Source organism: Cinclus cinclus, chromosome 4 (genome assembly GCF_963662255.1).
Source record: "Cinclus cinclus chromosome 4, bCinCin1.1, whole genome shotgun sequence".
NCBI lineage: Eukaryota > Metazoa > Chordata > Aves > Passeriformes > Cinclidae > Cinclus > Cinclus cinclus.
Window position 1 is genome coordinate 47,386,813 of NC_085049.1, and position 15,950 is coordinate 47,402,762.

The 15,950-nt window shown below is 39.7% G+C and overlaps 1 protein-coding gene across 8 annotated transcripts in view; it reads right to left on the reverse strand.

Annotated features, from left to right (window-relative positions):
* KCNC2 (potassium voltage-gated channel subfamily C member 2) overlaps positions 1 to 15,214 on the reverse strand; it is a 95,345-nt gene extending 80,131 nt beyond the window's left edge. For all 8 annotated transcript variants that reach the window (XM_062491206.1, XM_062491211.1, XM_062491209.1 and 5 more), the window contains exon 1: positions 14,579 to 15,214. In XM_062491206.1, the coding sequence (XP_062347190.1) occupies positions 14,579 to 15,214 (636 nt within the window). The remainder of the gene's footprint in view (positions 1 to 14,578) is intronic.
* Between the last annotated feature and the right edge of the window lie 736 nt (positions 15,215 to 15,950).

Sequence of the window (15,950 nt, forward strand, 5' to 3'; positions counted from 1 at the left end):
ATCCTCTCGTAACTCAGAGATTGCCAGACTAATGCAGAAGCAGTGTACTTCTTTTAAGCACAAATAGCCTTGACTCAACAGAACAGTGCTAGGAACTCCAATATTTAAGAAAAGCAAGGTATTTATCTAGGTAAGTCTTGAAAATAATTCCATTTATTAGAGTTTTCACTCTAACAAATATCGCAGGAATGAAGGAGAACCTTCTTAACAACTAGTGCCAAACTTAGTTTAAAATGCATCATTATCATGGCTACCAGCTCGTAGTTCTTTCAGGGTCAAACTAGTCACTCGTGCCAGAAATTTGCAACAACAACTGGAAATACACATGTTAAAGTTCCATAATGGAAGGTTTGGGGTTTTTAAGATACGCAGGGAACATTAAACCAGATCTGTCCCTACACTCCTGTTTCAGAACCAGCTTTGTCAAACTCAGAACACACAACATCAGCACAGTACATGAACAAAAGGGAAAGCGTGTGTGACAGACATGAACTTAAAGTGCTATAAACTTTCTCTTGACAAATACTTTGCATTGGTTTACTGACTGGGAATGTGCACTGAATTCTAAGCAAAATGTTGTATGTTGGTTTAAGTTTTGTTATTATTCTGTATTAGGCATCAATGCTGAAATCCAGTCCTGTATTACACAGCTATTAACAACACACTAGAAAAGAGTTTTTCAAACCTCAAAAGCCTCAGAAGAAATCCCCACAACTCAGCCATTCTCTGTCAAAAGTACAGGCAGCCATCATTTCAGGTAGAAACTGAGCCAACTTGTTTATCATGCATCTGGTTTGTTCCAAAGCAATTAACTGAATGAAGAAATCACTTGCCTGTCCACAATCACAGCAGACTTCAGGCTTGCCAGCTGCTGTCTTCTGGAACTCATTCAGCCAATATTGTCACATACTTTAAGCACGTCCTCAAATCTTGGCAAGATATAACTAAATGTTAGTTTTGTTTTGTTTTTCCCCAACAGAAAACACTGCAGTTAGACTACTAATGAATTTCCTGTAATAATTCAGTATAGCTTCCCTAAAATGTATTTCCTGATACAGTAATTCAATATAGTATAATATGCAATATAATAAATATATTATTATATATTTAATAATTCAGCTTCCCCTTGTGAAGGAAAAGGAAAAAATAAAATCAAAATATTAATGCTCTGGAATCTTCAGAATAACACTTCAATTTCTATGGCAATGCTCTTCCTTCCTCTCCAGGGCTTTCACATTAGATAATAATTCACATTTCTGATCAATAAGCAAAATGCTTGGCTGCATTACACAATAAACTGTTAAACAACATGTTACACATCTTGCTCATGAAAATACATTCACCATATATAGGACAAATTCACCATCTCTACAGGGAGAATTTACAACTACAGCTCTTGTACATGAAAAGCAGGACACAAGGATGAGTGTTATTTCAGTATTAAGGACTAATTTCTGTTGAAAAAAATCTCATACCAAAATTTAGAGTAACTCAATTACATCACTGCTGTATGCTTAGCCAATACTGATCTATATAATTAAGTACAAATTGCTAATCTATTAAAAAGAAGCAGAGAATAGCAACTAGCTTTCAGTAACTAATGCAAATGCTCCTGAAATACAAGATCAGGTGCTACTCTAAGTATTGATAACACCAACCATGTCTTGGAATCTTGCCTTCTTTTTTTTTAAAGCCTGATAAAATGCATCACCTAGAAAACAACAACAGAACACAACCATGAGCTCATTCAACAGATTTATCACTCTAATTTATTGCAGATCAAATTGACAGCAGAGCCAACTTTAAAGACAGAACAACATTTTTCAATTTGAGACTCTACATTCTGTTGTGCTAGAATTTAACTGCACTGAATACCAAAGGTCTTTGCAGACATTCAGTGAATATTATCAAATTCTACAAAACTTCTACTTAATAAAATTTTGGAAGAAAAACTATAGCAGACCAGTATGTGCCAACGCCCACCTTAATTCATGATTTTAAAAGTCTTTTCTACTGTTCTATGGTTTTAATTCAATCTCCTTGTGTTTACATCCACAAAGCAACCATTACAAAAATGACTGAAGTTTTCTTCCACACAGACTTTGCCTCAGTTCACAAAATCGTCACTGTTTTCTTACTTAAGTTAAAATTTTATTTCTTTTCTGTATTCTTCAGGTGTAGGATATAAGCCTTCTTCTCTGAATCCACTCTTCCAAGTCTGCTCTGCAAACTATATTATCAATATAACGAGAATTTCCTCTTACTACTACATATATTCAAATTACTACACAGTTGCACTTTACTTCTACCATAGATCCACTGAATGAAATTTAAAAAAAAAAAAAGAAAACAAAAAAAAGAAAAAAGGACTGTTAAATTATTTTTTATGCTTAAATTTTCAGGCACAGAAACCAGCAAACAATCCCCAACCTTCTTTAAAAATTACCTAAGCTCTCCTTTACAGATTTTACAGTCACAAACAAAAATACAACTCCTTAATTTTTAGAAACTCTTATTTAAGCACTAATTTGTTTTAATTTATTTATTTTTATATTTGAAGGCAAGAGAGCAATTGTATCTACCCAGTTTGCTGTCAAGGGTGAAAACTGCAGAAGACAAACCTGGATTTCCAGAACTCCCTGCTAGTACTTTAGTGCCTGATCCCTTTTAACCCTCAGTGTCCCTCCAAGCCTGACCAAATGAGGTCATTGTGACATAATTCCTACACCATTCCCAGCTTTCACTGTATTTTGACATTCTGCATCTTCTGCTTAAATGTTGGTTTCATGGTTTTATGCTTCTCATTAGTCAATAATCCTCACAAGAAGCTGAGATGTATGAACTTAACTTGAACTGATCCTCTATTCCTTTCAAAAAAAAGGACTAAATGAAAAAAAAGATTAATAATAAAACAGGCTGTAATACTTCAAAGATGAAAAATCACTGTGTGTGTGTGTTATCAACATGACCCGATGTAAATGATTGCCAAATCTGATTTTATTTAATAGATCCTCTTACTAAAGCTGAAGAAGGGAAACTGTATCCCTGGGAGATGTGAGTTTCTTAAAATGTCTTACAAAATTTTATAAAGAATGTATCTTTTGACAAGCAGGAATAACTTTATTTGGCACTGAGAGTCACCAATGAGACAGCAGTTCACAGAAAATAAGATGTCTTAAGTTATGTAACTCCTTCAGGTTTCTCCCACATTTAGTGAGACAAAATTTATAAAGAATGGAACACTACTCCTGTTACCAAACAAGATTTATTTCTGTATGGCAATATTGTAATATATATGCATATCTAGTAAGATTGATCCATCATAGACTAAAACAGCAAGATATTCATACAGTCCACAAAACTCTACTCAAACTTACAGCCAGGAGCTGAACTAAACATGTAAAAGCAAGAACACTGAATTAACTGATAAAACCTAGGATGCAGCCTTCTTCATTAAAATCTTCAAGGGCAAATTGAGAAATCAAAAGAAAATCTTAATGACTATCATAATTACAGGTTAGAAACACCTATGTATTATTTTTTTATAAATGTGTGTGTCTGTGCATGTGCATGCATCTATATACACATACAAAATACTTGCATCCACCTTTGTATATATATGGCTAAGAACACCTTAAGTCTGAAAGCACTAGGATGCCAAACATTCTCCCTTCTGTCTCACACATTTCACCCCATTTTCACATTTCTTCAGTGCACACAGTTGTCACACTGTACTTGTCTGAACAGTAGAACTGCAATGAAAAATTTAGGTCACACATTTTCCTTTAGCCTCCACTTCTTCAAAGACTTTCCCAACCAGAGACAAGGCTTGGGTTTCTGGAGGCAACATATCACCCACAGCGTGATTAGGAAACTGTAACAATTACCTTGTTATTTTAAAATTGCTTTGCCAGTAAACAAACAAAGTAAGATTTGCAAAGTTTGTTCATTATAATTACTAACACACAACTTCTGATCCCTGTTTGCAAGGAGCATACAAACAGCAGCAGTACAAAATAGGAATTTAATATTTCTTCACATTTTAGAAAACCAGCTCTTCATATCTGAATAAAGAAGGTATCATTTGAAATAGGAATGCCTTCACCTCACAAATCTGTCAGGACTGCATTGCAAGAGAGGTTGCTCTAATGAAATACAAACCCAACATAAACTACATCTGCACTTCTCTAGAGACTAATGGGTACATTTCTGCTACCAAATACTAAATTTAAATGTCTTTCAATTGTTGAGAATACAAAGTCATTGAAATTTTGCAGAGTTTTCATTTCAGTAAGTGAGGCAAGCTATCATGCTTTCAAAGAAAAACTGCTAACACAGCTACTAAAGCAGTATTCACAGTAGATAGGTATCTACATCTATCACTACACTTCAAACCACAGGAAAATGGTAAATTTTAATACAAAAAGCATTGGAAAGGGCATTGATTAGAAGTACTAGAATAGCTAGTCATTGGCTCAGTGACAGTGCAAGATGCTGAATGCAACGCAGGGCAGCTGAAGAGTGAAGAAACAAGAACCAATTCTGAGAGCCTTCAGTGATAGTTTGAAGAGACACTTATTGCTGTCACAGCTCCTGGATGGAGGTGCAGACTGCACCTACTTACTGTAGCTGTCTCAAAAATGTCATAACCTAGTCTTTAGGGAAGTAATTTTGAAAAGATCGAAAGATCAAAGCTCCCATCTCACTAAAAGATTAAGGAAATGGCAACTGGAGCAAGAAGTTTAAGTAGATAAACCTGCAGTCCATAAAAACCCATAATCTTCCATCCTTAAAACAGTGAACATCAGTCAAAAGAAACACATGTGCAACCTGAAATATCTTTGCCCGTTTTAAGGTTTGGCTGGCTATACTGTAACAAACCAAGACAATGAAAACATGTTCTTTGCTGCAGTCCATAATGGCTCATTTTTTTCCCCAAGATGTAATTTTCCCTGTTATTAAATATTTATTTTCATTTTTAATTCCCCTGGTTCATTTTTTCTGCTATCAAAGCACCAACTTAAAAAATGCAATGACTAACCAAGGAGACTTTGTAGCTGCAATGAATCAAACCAGTTTTGTTGACCATTCGCAGGTCACTGCACTATTAGTTTCACATGCCTGTTTGGGAGACAAATGACAACCACAGCCATTTGTTTTCCAAGCTGCACAGGTATATAACCTAGGCAATCAGGAAAGTAACTCTGTCTTTCTGTCAAGAGTCTCTGTTCTCAAATTTGAAACTATATTCAAACAGTCTCTAATACAGCCAGCAATAAAATTCACTGGCCAAAGGATTAAGATGCCTAAGGTTTTTGCATCAATTTAACATACAGTATTACCAGATAATAAAGAGAGAATGAGTTATACAGCAAAGCTTATGCTCAGTACCTACACTGAAATCCTACCCTGTTTGATTTCTACCCAAAAAAAAGGTGATGTCATTTATTATATGTCTTTTACTATATATGCCTTTGTTTCTGAACAATGCAAATATGAAGCACCATTATTATTAAATAAAAGGACATCATCATTATTAGATAAAAGGGAAAGAAAGTAAGGTTGGAAAACCAGAACTTATTTCTTTAGAATAAGATAGATTGTTTCAGTTGGAAGGCTCCTACAACAATCTACCTAGTCCAACTGCTTGACCACTTCACAGCTGAATCAATGGTTAAAGCACAGTTTTAAGAGCATTGCCCAAATTCCTCTTAAACACTGACAGGCTTGGCACATGGACCACTTCTCTAGGAAGCCTGTTCCAGTGTGTGACCACCCTCTCAGTAAAGAAATGGTTCCTAGTGTCCAGCCTAAACTTCTGACACAGCTTTTAACCATTCCCACATCCTGTTACTGAATACCAGGAGATGAGCACTTCCCTCTCCTCTTTCCCTTCTCAGGAAGCTGTAAAAAGACATAACTCCATCTCAGCTGAGTAATTTACAATTTTTTAAATAATTTTGCAGACCAAGGGAAGAATGATCAAGGTGAAATTCAGATGTGCTTGTGCATCAATTACATTCTAAAATTCAAATGAAATTGAATTTGACAGTAGGTATCAGATCTAGAATTGCAAATGCAAGAAAATTTATTTCCCAAATGAGATCAGAAACCAGGAAGATGAATAAGGTTCTTCTCCAACTATATCTGGATTAAACTTAGAATACTGAAAAATTCCTGTCACAAAAAAGACCTGTGTAACACTTTTGATGATACTAATAAAAAATATATCAAAGTTATCTCTTTCAGCTTTTAACAATTATCCTGTGAAAATGAAGATACTCCTGAAACCAATTATTAAACATAACTGCCATTCACAGTCGGATTACCAAGTGCCAATAAAGACTATTGCTCACTTGAAAAGTTCAGAGAATTTTTAAATACTTATGCAAAAATAAAGGACTATTGAGGACATCTCCTTTGATATTGTCTAAGAACTAAAGAAAATTTTTACCCATTTTTATACTTCAAAAACATTTCTACATTTTCCTGTAATGTAAATTTCCTACATTAAGAAAAACATTAAAGTTCTGTTTCTGCACAGGCTTTATATAAAATATTAATCACTACATATTTGATTATCCTTAATCTTACAGTACACAGCATATAAAAGTCTAATATTTTGTGAATGTTCACAATCTGAGAAATTTCTTAGGCCAACAGGAATGTGACTAGAAGACATTATTATTCCCCCTACCCCTTAAGAATGCCCACCAGCAGCAGGGTGCTGTTGGGGATGGTTCATCTCTTGCTCAGTGCTGCAGCAGGCACCAACACAATCCCCTCGCAAAATTGTCAGGAACTCAGCCTGTGCTCTGCATTATGGCAACAACATGTACCCAGCACGTCACAGCACTGTTCCACAGCCCCCTTTTCCAACTCCACTAAATTTCATTTTCTCCAATGCAATTTTCTCTGCCATTAACTGAGTTTTAGCATTTGATTTAAAATCAAATGGTCTAAAATCCCAGGTACTATCAGATCCCTAATAATGGAATAGCCTTGTGCTTTTATCAAAGCAAGCATTTTAGCAGGGTGAAAGATAAGGATTAAACAGTTAAAAATAAGTTTACTGCTTCTACTACAGATCTACTGTATCTTTGTGCATTTGGTTTGGATAATTTTTGGAGTACTAATCTTCAAGGGCTACTTACCCTTTCATAGAGACTAGGCAAAGTGGTAAAATGTAATTCTCTATGCTATACTTATTTAAAACTACACTTATTTCAGAAACAAGCTTAGATCGTATTGCACGTCATACTTCATGCATATTAATGAACTCTACCACACTATTCTGCACGGGGCTAAGAGACTGTTCTCTGTTTACAGTGTTTTGCTGGAATGTATCAAAGACCCAATATCTAAGTTTCACCTAGAAACACTAAGAAACTACAAATGCTGTCTGTAACAAGAAAGAACTGAATTATCACGCTACGGTAGTAATTAACCTACTGGTAAATAGACCTAAACAACAGCAGTATCTCAGAATTTTCAGCTTAAAAAGCAGCATGGGGAATAACAACATACTACTATAATACATAATTAGATAATTTGATTTTCAAGCTTCAAGCCACCACTTCAGCCAGGAAATCTGTAAAGCAAATCACAAATCATAAGAAATTGTATTTCATGTGATTAGACAGCATTCTATTTTTAACACTTTTGATTAACAGATGGAAGTGGAGTTTTTCCTTCAAAACTCCTTCAGTCATCATAAAGTACAAACAAAGATGTTAATCAAACAAAATAGTAGAACAAGACAAAAAAAAATGTGAGATTTCATGTTCATTCTCTACAGCTACTTCTACAGCATCTGAAATTACAAAATTACCATTTAGTTATATCAATATATACACGTATATACCACTACAGGGAAAAAAAATGTATCAAGTCATCACTCCAACTTAAATCCCTTTGATCATGTTAAAAAATATCACCAAGATAAAATTACATATTTGTTTTGTTCACTAGAATAAATTACTTCTCATGTGTGAAATATTCTCAATGCTTCACCCCTCACATCAAGGGACAAGGCTCTTTGGAAGTAAGAGCACATGTAAGTAAAACTGGACATAGTTCCCCTATTTCTTCTGCATATAAAATTATTGAACAGTCTTGCTTAGCATTTCTTTAAAATAAAATTTTTTATTCCTATGCAATTATACTGGAAAAGTGTGTGTTTCTGAAAGAACAAGAGTGTGCAAAGGAACTGTGTAGCTATAAGAAATAGAGTAAGTGTTTCTTGTAAGTAAGCAGACTGACAGCTAATAGCTTGATATTCTGATTATTACCATATCTGTATTTATTTGCTTAACTAATTTACTCACATTAAAAATAAAAATAATAATAATAAAAAAAAACCTGCAGAAATACCCACAAGTTTTTACACTGAATCGGTAAGTTTATGTAAACCATGCTGACAGAAGTGAAGTCTAAAGAAAAGTTTAGTAGAGTTAAAAGGGAACACACTACCCCCACTGGGTGCTAAGTAGAAAGAGCATAAACCTTCTCTTTCCACTTATGGCTGAAGGAAACTGTCCTTCCCTAAGATGAGCCACGAATCTGAATCACAGGACAAGCAGGAACCATCTCTGGAGAAACGAACAGTGCTGAACCAGCACTTGAGAATGAGAAGAATTTTTCTTCTGTCTTAAAACTACTGGGTATCACTTTTTTAAGAGATTATTAAAACATTAAAAATTTATAGAGGGAGACTTTCCTCTTTTCTTATTCTTCTACCCCAATTGCAAGGCACCTTCACAGGAAGGGAACAATCACATTCTGCCAATGATCACTGAGGAAGAGAAGGATAGGCAAATTTTACGCAAACTTCTCTAATAGTATATTAAAGTTCCTACAGGAAGGATGTTAATCAAGGATATTGAATTTTTCTGAGTTCTGAAGTTTTTTGATTATGACTTAAGACAAATTCACCAAATCAAGCAAAAGTGCTGATTTCTTCACAGAGTATTGACCGATGTATTTACTTTGGACTAAGTACCAAACACCTTAAGAATAAAAGGACCTTGAAGATACCAGTTTTCTTGCATCTCTTATTTCATATTCTGACTGCATCATGATGGGCATGATAACGTGATTCCTCATCTGACAGTAGCACTGAAACCTATATATTTATCCCAAGTTGTGAGTTATTCCTCCCACCACCATCTTAATCAGTTTGAGGATAAATTCTCATCCTCAAAGTAAACCATTTAAGAATTTTATCACTGTAAACAAACATGACAAATACTACATTCTGTATTAACTACATAAAAGCCTGCCAGATTTCTCAATTTAAAATTGTCTCACAGTGTTACTATATTGGGCTGTGTCTAATTAGCTGATTTCCACTTCCAGTTACACCAAAGCAAATACAACCTAAGTCCATTAACCAAATTATTTCAGTCACTGAAAGACAATCTGGCTGTATGCACGTGCACATACCTAATAGCATCTAATTCTGAAATGATAGGACAGATCATCTGTGTCATTTATGCCAGAGCCATGACAAAATCCTTTTCCCAGATGAATAAGTGACAGTGAGAAGGCTGTTTTCAATGGAAAGAGGAAGCGAAGAGCTGGCTTGTTTCCATGGAAACACTAGCAGCATCAGGCAGAACAGCTGTAGAGGAAGAGGCAGAAGTTAGAAAGGCAGAAATCTTGCTGATTTTACCTCACTGATATGTCAGTACCATCAGAGACCATCTACACTTAGGGTAGATCAAGCTATTTGATTATACACCATGTATTAAGCTAGAATTTCCAACTAGGACTTTTAAAAGCCAGCATGCCAGAAGTAAAATAATAAAAACTACTTAAAATGTGATTTAGCCAGCCCATGTATACATGAAGCTACTGAGTGTATGAGTATGTGTAACAGTAATGCATTGACTTTTGTCATTAGGAACACATCTTCATGCGTCTTTAAGAAAGACAGCTCCCACAGTGTAAATGCTTCAAGCACAATGACTGTTTTCCACCAATTTAATGCAATTGACTATTTTCCCACATGTAAATAAACTCAGTGCTTTGATTACCAACAAAAGGAATACCCTCTTTGAAGCATCAACCTTAACTATTTTCTTTGTGCCATTTTCAGACAGATGCCTGCCTAACTAATAATCAAATGGTAAAATCTAAAGTATACCTGTTTTCCTCATTGAATAAAAGGCAGAGAGTAAAGATTTCCATTTATGTATTAAAGGGCTTCCTATCAGTAAAGAAAGCAAACCTTTGCTATTCACTATTAATCTACAAACATATATTCTGAGATTATTGTACCTTCACCATTCCATTCACAGTATTTCAGGCTACTGCAGCAATGTTGTTTCCACCAAAAATAAAACCTATCTTGCATCAGAACAGGCAAAGCCCTAAAAATATAACTCACTTCAGTCATTCACCATAGTATATGACAGGCTTCCTAAATCAAGGCTTTCTTGACACATATCAAAACAGGTATCTAGGTATGTACAGAAAACATAAGCAAGCCACCAAATAAAGACATAAGTTATCCTTGGTAAGAATGTTCTCCAACATAATTTCTGTATCTTCAGCCTCTCGAGGGAATCTGTAAAACCATATTTTTCCCCTCTCCCATCCCACTCATTTCAGCTGATTCTTTACCCCCCTGAATGTTCAAAGATGGTGTAGATGCAATGGGTCACTGAAAGGAATCTCTGACAATTTAATATCATATAAAGCAGTAGAGGGGAACTTTATTTCCCTTCCAAAAATACCGCCCACTGCTCAAATACAGCTTCCCATGTCACTGCGAAGCAGCACCAGTATTTTTAAGAACACTTGCAAGATATATCTTGATGCCTAAACCACAAGGCTTTTGTGGGTTTATTTGCATTGCAGTGAATATTTACTTAGAGCAAACTTGACAAATACTTGCTAATTAGGATTTGTATTTCCCTGTAAACCAAGTAATTATGATGTTTCCTAGAGATAAAAACCATAGCAAAGGGGATGTGTAAGTTGCCTTCAGCTGCTGCAAATGGCAGTGATGGCTCAAGTGCCCTGGGCCAAGCTTTTTAACTACTCCATGTGGCAGGTGCTCTCCCCTTATCCATGAACAGATTTACAGGCTTCTCAAAACATTAAGGACATACAGCTATGGACTCGGTGAATTTCAGGGCCATTTTTGCATTCCTTCACTCAGTACAGGAGTAATCCATAATCCTTAGGAAAAATCAATGATAAATACTAATTATTTCTTTAAACAGCATCATTTTTCAACTGTTATTCAAAAGCAAAAAGGCTTTAGAGGTAATTACTTTGACGTATGATATCTGAGATGAGCACTGGCATTCCAGTTCCGGCTGGACATCTGCAGACACTTTTGAACTTGATACTGCTTCTTATGCTTTCTTACAAAGTACTTAGATGTACCTTTGCACGTTAATACAGCAAACAAGCACCTGGCAGTTAGGAGCCACTGGACACCAAAATCACTTACAGATATTAACCAACAAAACTGTGCACGTTTTAGTCAGGTAAGGACTAGGTGTCTGTTTCAGAGACATTAAAAGCAACGCACAAAGATTCAGCTGCCCAGCACTCCTCCTCGGATGCCAGCCCCTTATGCCAGTAGATTTCCACATCTACATAACAGCACTGTGTCAAACAGCCTTTTGTGAATGATTGCTCTATTACACACGCAGTGAAAGGAGTACGGCTGCACTCTTTAATTTCATTTCATGGTCTGTGAAATCCAGAACAATAATATGAAGACAGATACAGCATCCAGACCTAACTCCTGAACTTGGGAAACAAAGGAAAGTGTTGCAGATTTCATAGCAATCATATATGCATGGATTGCATTTCATATTTACGAGGTCCGTGTTTAGCAGATGTCGCTATCTGACTATTAAATTGCATGCACTAGAAGTTGAATTTTTTTAGAATCTCGACTAAAGTAAACCCTCTTGTCAACAAACTAGTTCCACTATTTATGTAACATCACTGGATGGTCTTGCTAGAATAATCTTGTGCGTGCACTATCCCCAAAGAGGTTACCATGGCAACTTATATTTGAATTTCTATAAATTTCTATTTTTAGAGATCACAGTTTCGAATAAAGAAAATCACAAATATTAAGTACCATTTCATTAACAGAAAATATCGCATTTTTATCAGCATCTTAATTCCCAAAAAAGACACTAGTGAACCTAAATCAGTAATGCTAATAGAAAATAATTCTCACAGTTCTTAGGAAAGTTTACCACTAAGCAGCCCCACCATAACCTAAGTGGTGTATGAGTCAGTAACTAACACTGTGAGGCAAAAATTGATGTTCAGAGTTTTGTCTTGATTTCAGTAAGCCCAGGATTTCACTCAAATGTTTTTAGAGTTAGTCATCATCTCAGCTGACATAAAACAAGAGTGTATGTGCCAGAATACTCAGAAAATAAAGGCTCTTGTTTCAGGTATGGAAAAACATGTCTCAGTTCCAAACTAAGGTAACCATCACTTTAAATCACTGTGTTCAAGAGTATGCAAAGTCTAAATGCATGCAAGTCCTTAAATACAAATTCGCTTTAATGTTTTAAAACTCACCAGAAATTCTAGGAATTCCCTACCTGAAGGGTCAAGTACAGATCTTCCAAAAATGAAAATATAGATTTAGACGCTGTTGTTAAGGTTCTGACATTGTCTTATTCTGGCTGCCTGGGTTTGAAATCAGAATAAAATCTTTAAAACTGTTAAGTTATAAAAAGGTAAATACCCTATCTTCTAAGAGGTATTATTGTCATGTTTCAATTTCCTATTATAGTGTTAATTACAGTATTAATTTTGAAGAATGGAAATATCTTCATCGAAGCCACTAATGGTTCAGGATGACCTAGTACAGATGGAAAATTTGGAAAGCAAGTACCTATAGGTTCTGTCAAAGACTGGGCTGAAAACCCAACTGCAACTCCAGGGCACAAGAGCATGCCTACCTTCCTATTTCTCCTGGTATCTTCCATTTAACATTTACTCCGTACTTCTCAGTTCGCCAGCAAAGTTGAGCAGGAAGATTCCCTGTTAGAGAAGCTGCAGCTTTGACACTGTCAGCAACTTTCCACAAGACAGTAGGTGCAAGAAAACCTGCAGGGCAATCACTGCATACACTACACTAGTTTGTCAGGTAACTGACACCCAAGTTTTCTTTAGGATTCAGACAGCTGAGATAGATGCGAGATGTGGGTATGTCACAGATGAGCAAAGATAGACACTTCTGGTAGCTTTTCTTCAGAACCCATTCTTTATTAAAAACATATTTAAGAATCAACTGGAGCCAGCTGTCAAGGGAAAACATACTGGTAGACAGCCTTCAAAACCACAAACAGCGCTGGCACTCAGCAGGTGACAGTAATAATTGTGAGGACTTTTACTTTCTGTTTAACTTACCTCAATAAGCTCATAGGGTGAGCAGCAGAAACTGCATCATCCCATGGGCTACAATTCCAGAAGTCACTAAACCATACACTTATGGACACATCTATGAGACTGCCAGCAGAATAAGCGGAACTGATCAGGAGATTACACCCACCATAACCGCACTTTCTGCAGAATGAGGCTTAGCCCTGAATATTTCATGGAAATCCTAATAAATATGCTAGAAAATACTTATTGCCATTTCATCATCAAACATTTCCCGTTACAAGTCCTTTGCCTAGTATTGCAGGGGGGATTTGCTGGTGGTTGCTTTTCTCTAGTTCAATTAGACACCACTGCATATTTCTTTCAGAGGAATTACAACCATTTGTTCGCTCCAAAGCCCTGAGTTAGAGAATGAATCCACATCACAACTGACAATTTCAATGAAAAGACAGAACTAACATCCAAGACTTCAAAGTATAAACTAGTGAGCATAAAAGTCTAAAACCCCTATCTAAGCAAGACAAAGTCAGTATGATCTCTTACTGTCTTGTCCCCAGGCCCCCAGTCACGGAACCAGTCAGGGTCACCCTGAGAAATCAATGGAGGAAGAGCCAGGGTGACCCCCTGTCACATTCACCTTGTTGAACCAGGATCACCTACCAGCGCAGACAAGAGCAAAACCCAGAAAGGACTGAGGTCACTCTCCTGTGTCACTGTCATCACCTGACCCCAAACCAGAGACCTCAGGCCAGCTTCCCCAGCCCCAAATGCACCTTCATGCAGGTGATCAGGAAGGAATACAGGGGGGTTCCTGGGGGCTGTTCCTGCTCACACCCACACACAGACAGGTCCACAGTGAGTCACCCCCTCCACACTCCCACACAAGCCAGGGGGTGACTGACTGCTTCCTTGCAGGCTTCTCGGGGCACAGCTCCCACCTCACCCCCGCGCATTCTCAGGGGAAGGATGCTGGCACAGCGGGTCCCCCGTGCTGCCTGACATCACCTGCAGACGCGGAGGGGACAAGCATCACCACCCGACGTGGACCGACGTCCCCCCTCGCAGCGGCCCATCAAAGCATCACTTCTGCACGCACACCCCAAGCGGGGCGAGCTTCCCCGTGATGCCGGCTCCCGCTCAGGAGACCCCAGCAGCCCCTCGGCCTCCCCAGCCCCCGGTGGGAGCGCCGGCCGGCGGCGCTTACCCTGGCGGCACGGGAGGAGTAAGGGTCCTCGAAGAGCGCCCAGACGCGGGGCTGCAGCCGCCGCCAGCGCCCGCCCTTGCCCTCGGCGGCCGCCCCCACGTCCTCGATGCCCAGTCTCTTGGCGGCCAAGTCGTCGTCGTCGCCGTCGGGGGGCGGCTCGCCCGTCAGCAGGTCGGGTGCCTCGAAGATGTCGAGGGCCTCCTCGGCGTCGCGGTGCTGGCGGTAGGTCATCCAGCAGCAGGGCTCCACGTCGGTCTCGTCGATGCCCCAAAAGGCCAGCTCCTCCTCGAAGAGGGGCCCGCAGACGTCGGCGGGGCAGTGCAGCTTGCCGGTGCGGTAATAGTTGAGCACATAGGCGAAGACCCCTGGGTGCCGGTCGAAGAAAAACTCGCTGGCGCCGCCGCTGCCCCGGGGGCTGCAGCCGCTGCCGGGCTCCGGGCAGCCGCCCGCCGGAGGTGGCGGCGGGTTGGGGGGCGGCGGCGGGGGCTCCTCGCCGCCCGGGGACTCGCTCTGGGACTCGCAGGCGAGCAGAGCCAGGCGGGTCCCCGGCAGGGTCTTCAGGGTGCTGCGGTAGGTCTCGTGCCGCGTGCCCCCCACGTTGAGGATCACCCTCTCGTTGTCCTCGAGCTTCCCCATCGCTCCGGGTGGGACATGACTGGGGAGAGCGCGGGAGGCGGCGGCGGGGATTGGGAGGGGGGCGCGCCGGTCGCTGGGCGGGGGGCAGCCGGTCGCAGGCAGGTCCGTGGGGGACGAGCTTCTGCCTTAAACGCAAACAGAAGAAATCGAGGAGAAGCCCCACATGCACCACCGTAGGAGGACCGTTCCCCGCGGTCACGGCCTGTCCCAGACCCCTCCCAAGATCTCCCGCGGACCCGCGTTCCGCGGAGAGCCCTCCCGGCCCGGCCCGCCACCCACCGCCGGCCGGCTCCGCACGCTCCTCCGCGCAGGGCTGTGCCGCCTGCCCACTCCGGGCACAGCTCCGGGCTGTCTCCCGCTTCCCCTGGAAGCAGGATACCGAAATGGCACTGCTGCTGCTTCGACCGCGTATGGATCCGCCACCGTCCCCACCCCCTTCTCCCTCGCGGGGCTGTGTGAACGGAGCTGATGGAACAGAAAGTGTACGGTTAATTATTTAATGGGCATCTATCTTTTATCATCCTAACGGCTTAACGAGGGGGAAAAAAGAAGGCTTAGGTATTTTTCTCTTCCTCCCCACTCCCCCTGTGGGAGAGAGGAAAGAGCGGCTTTTTGGGAATACCGAGCACCCCACAAGCGCAGGCAGCAAGCGTACTCTGGAAAAGGCGGTCTGTGTGGAGCTCGGCTCGCTACTTTCCCAGACTAATCACGAAGGCGAGCGGGCATCTCGGAGAAG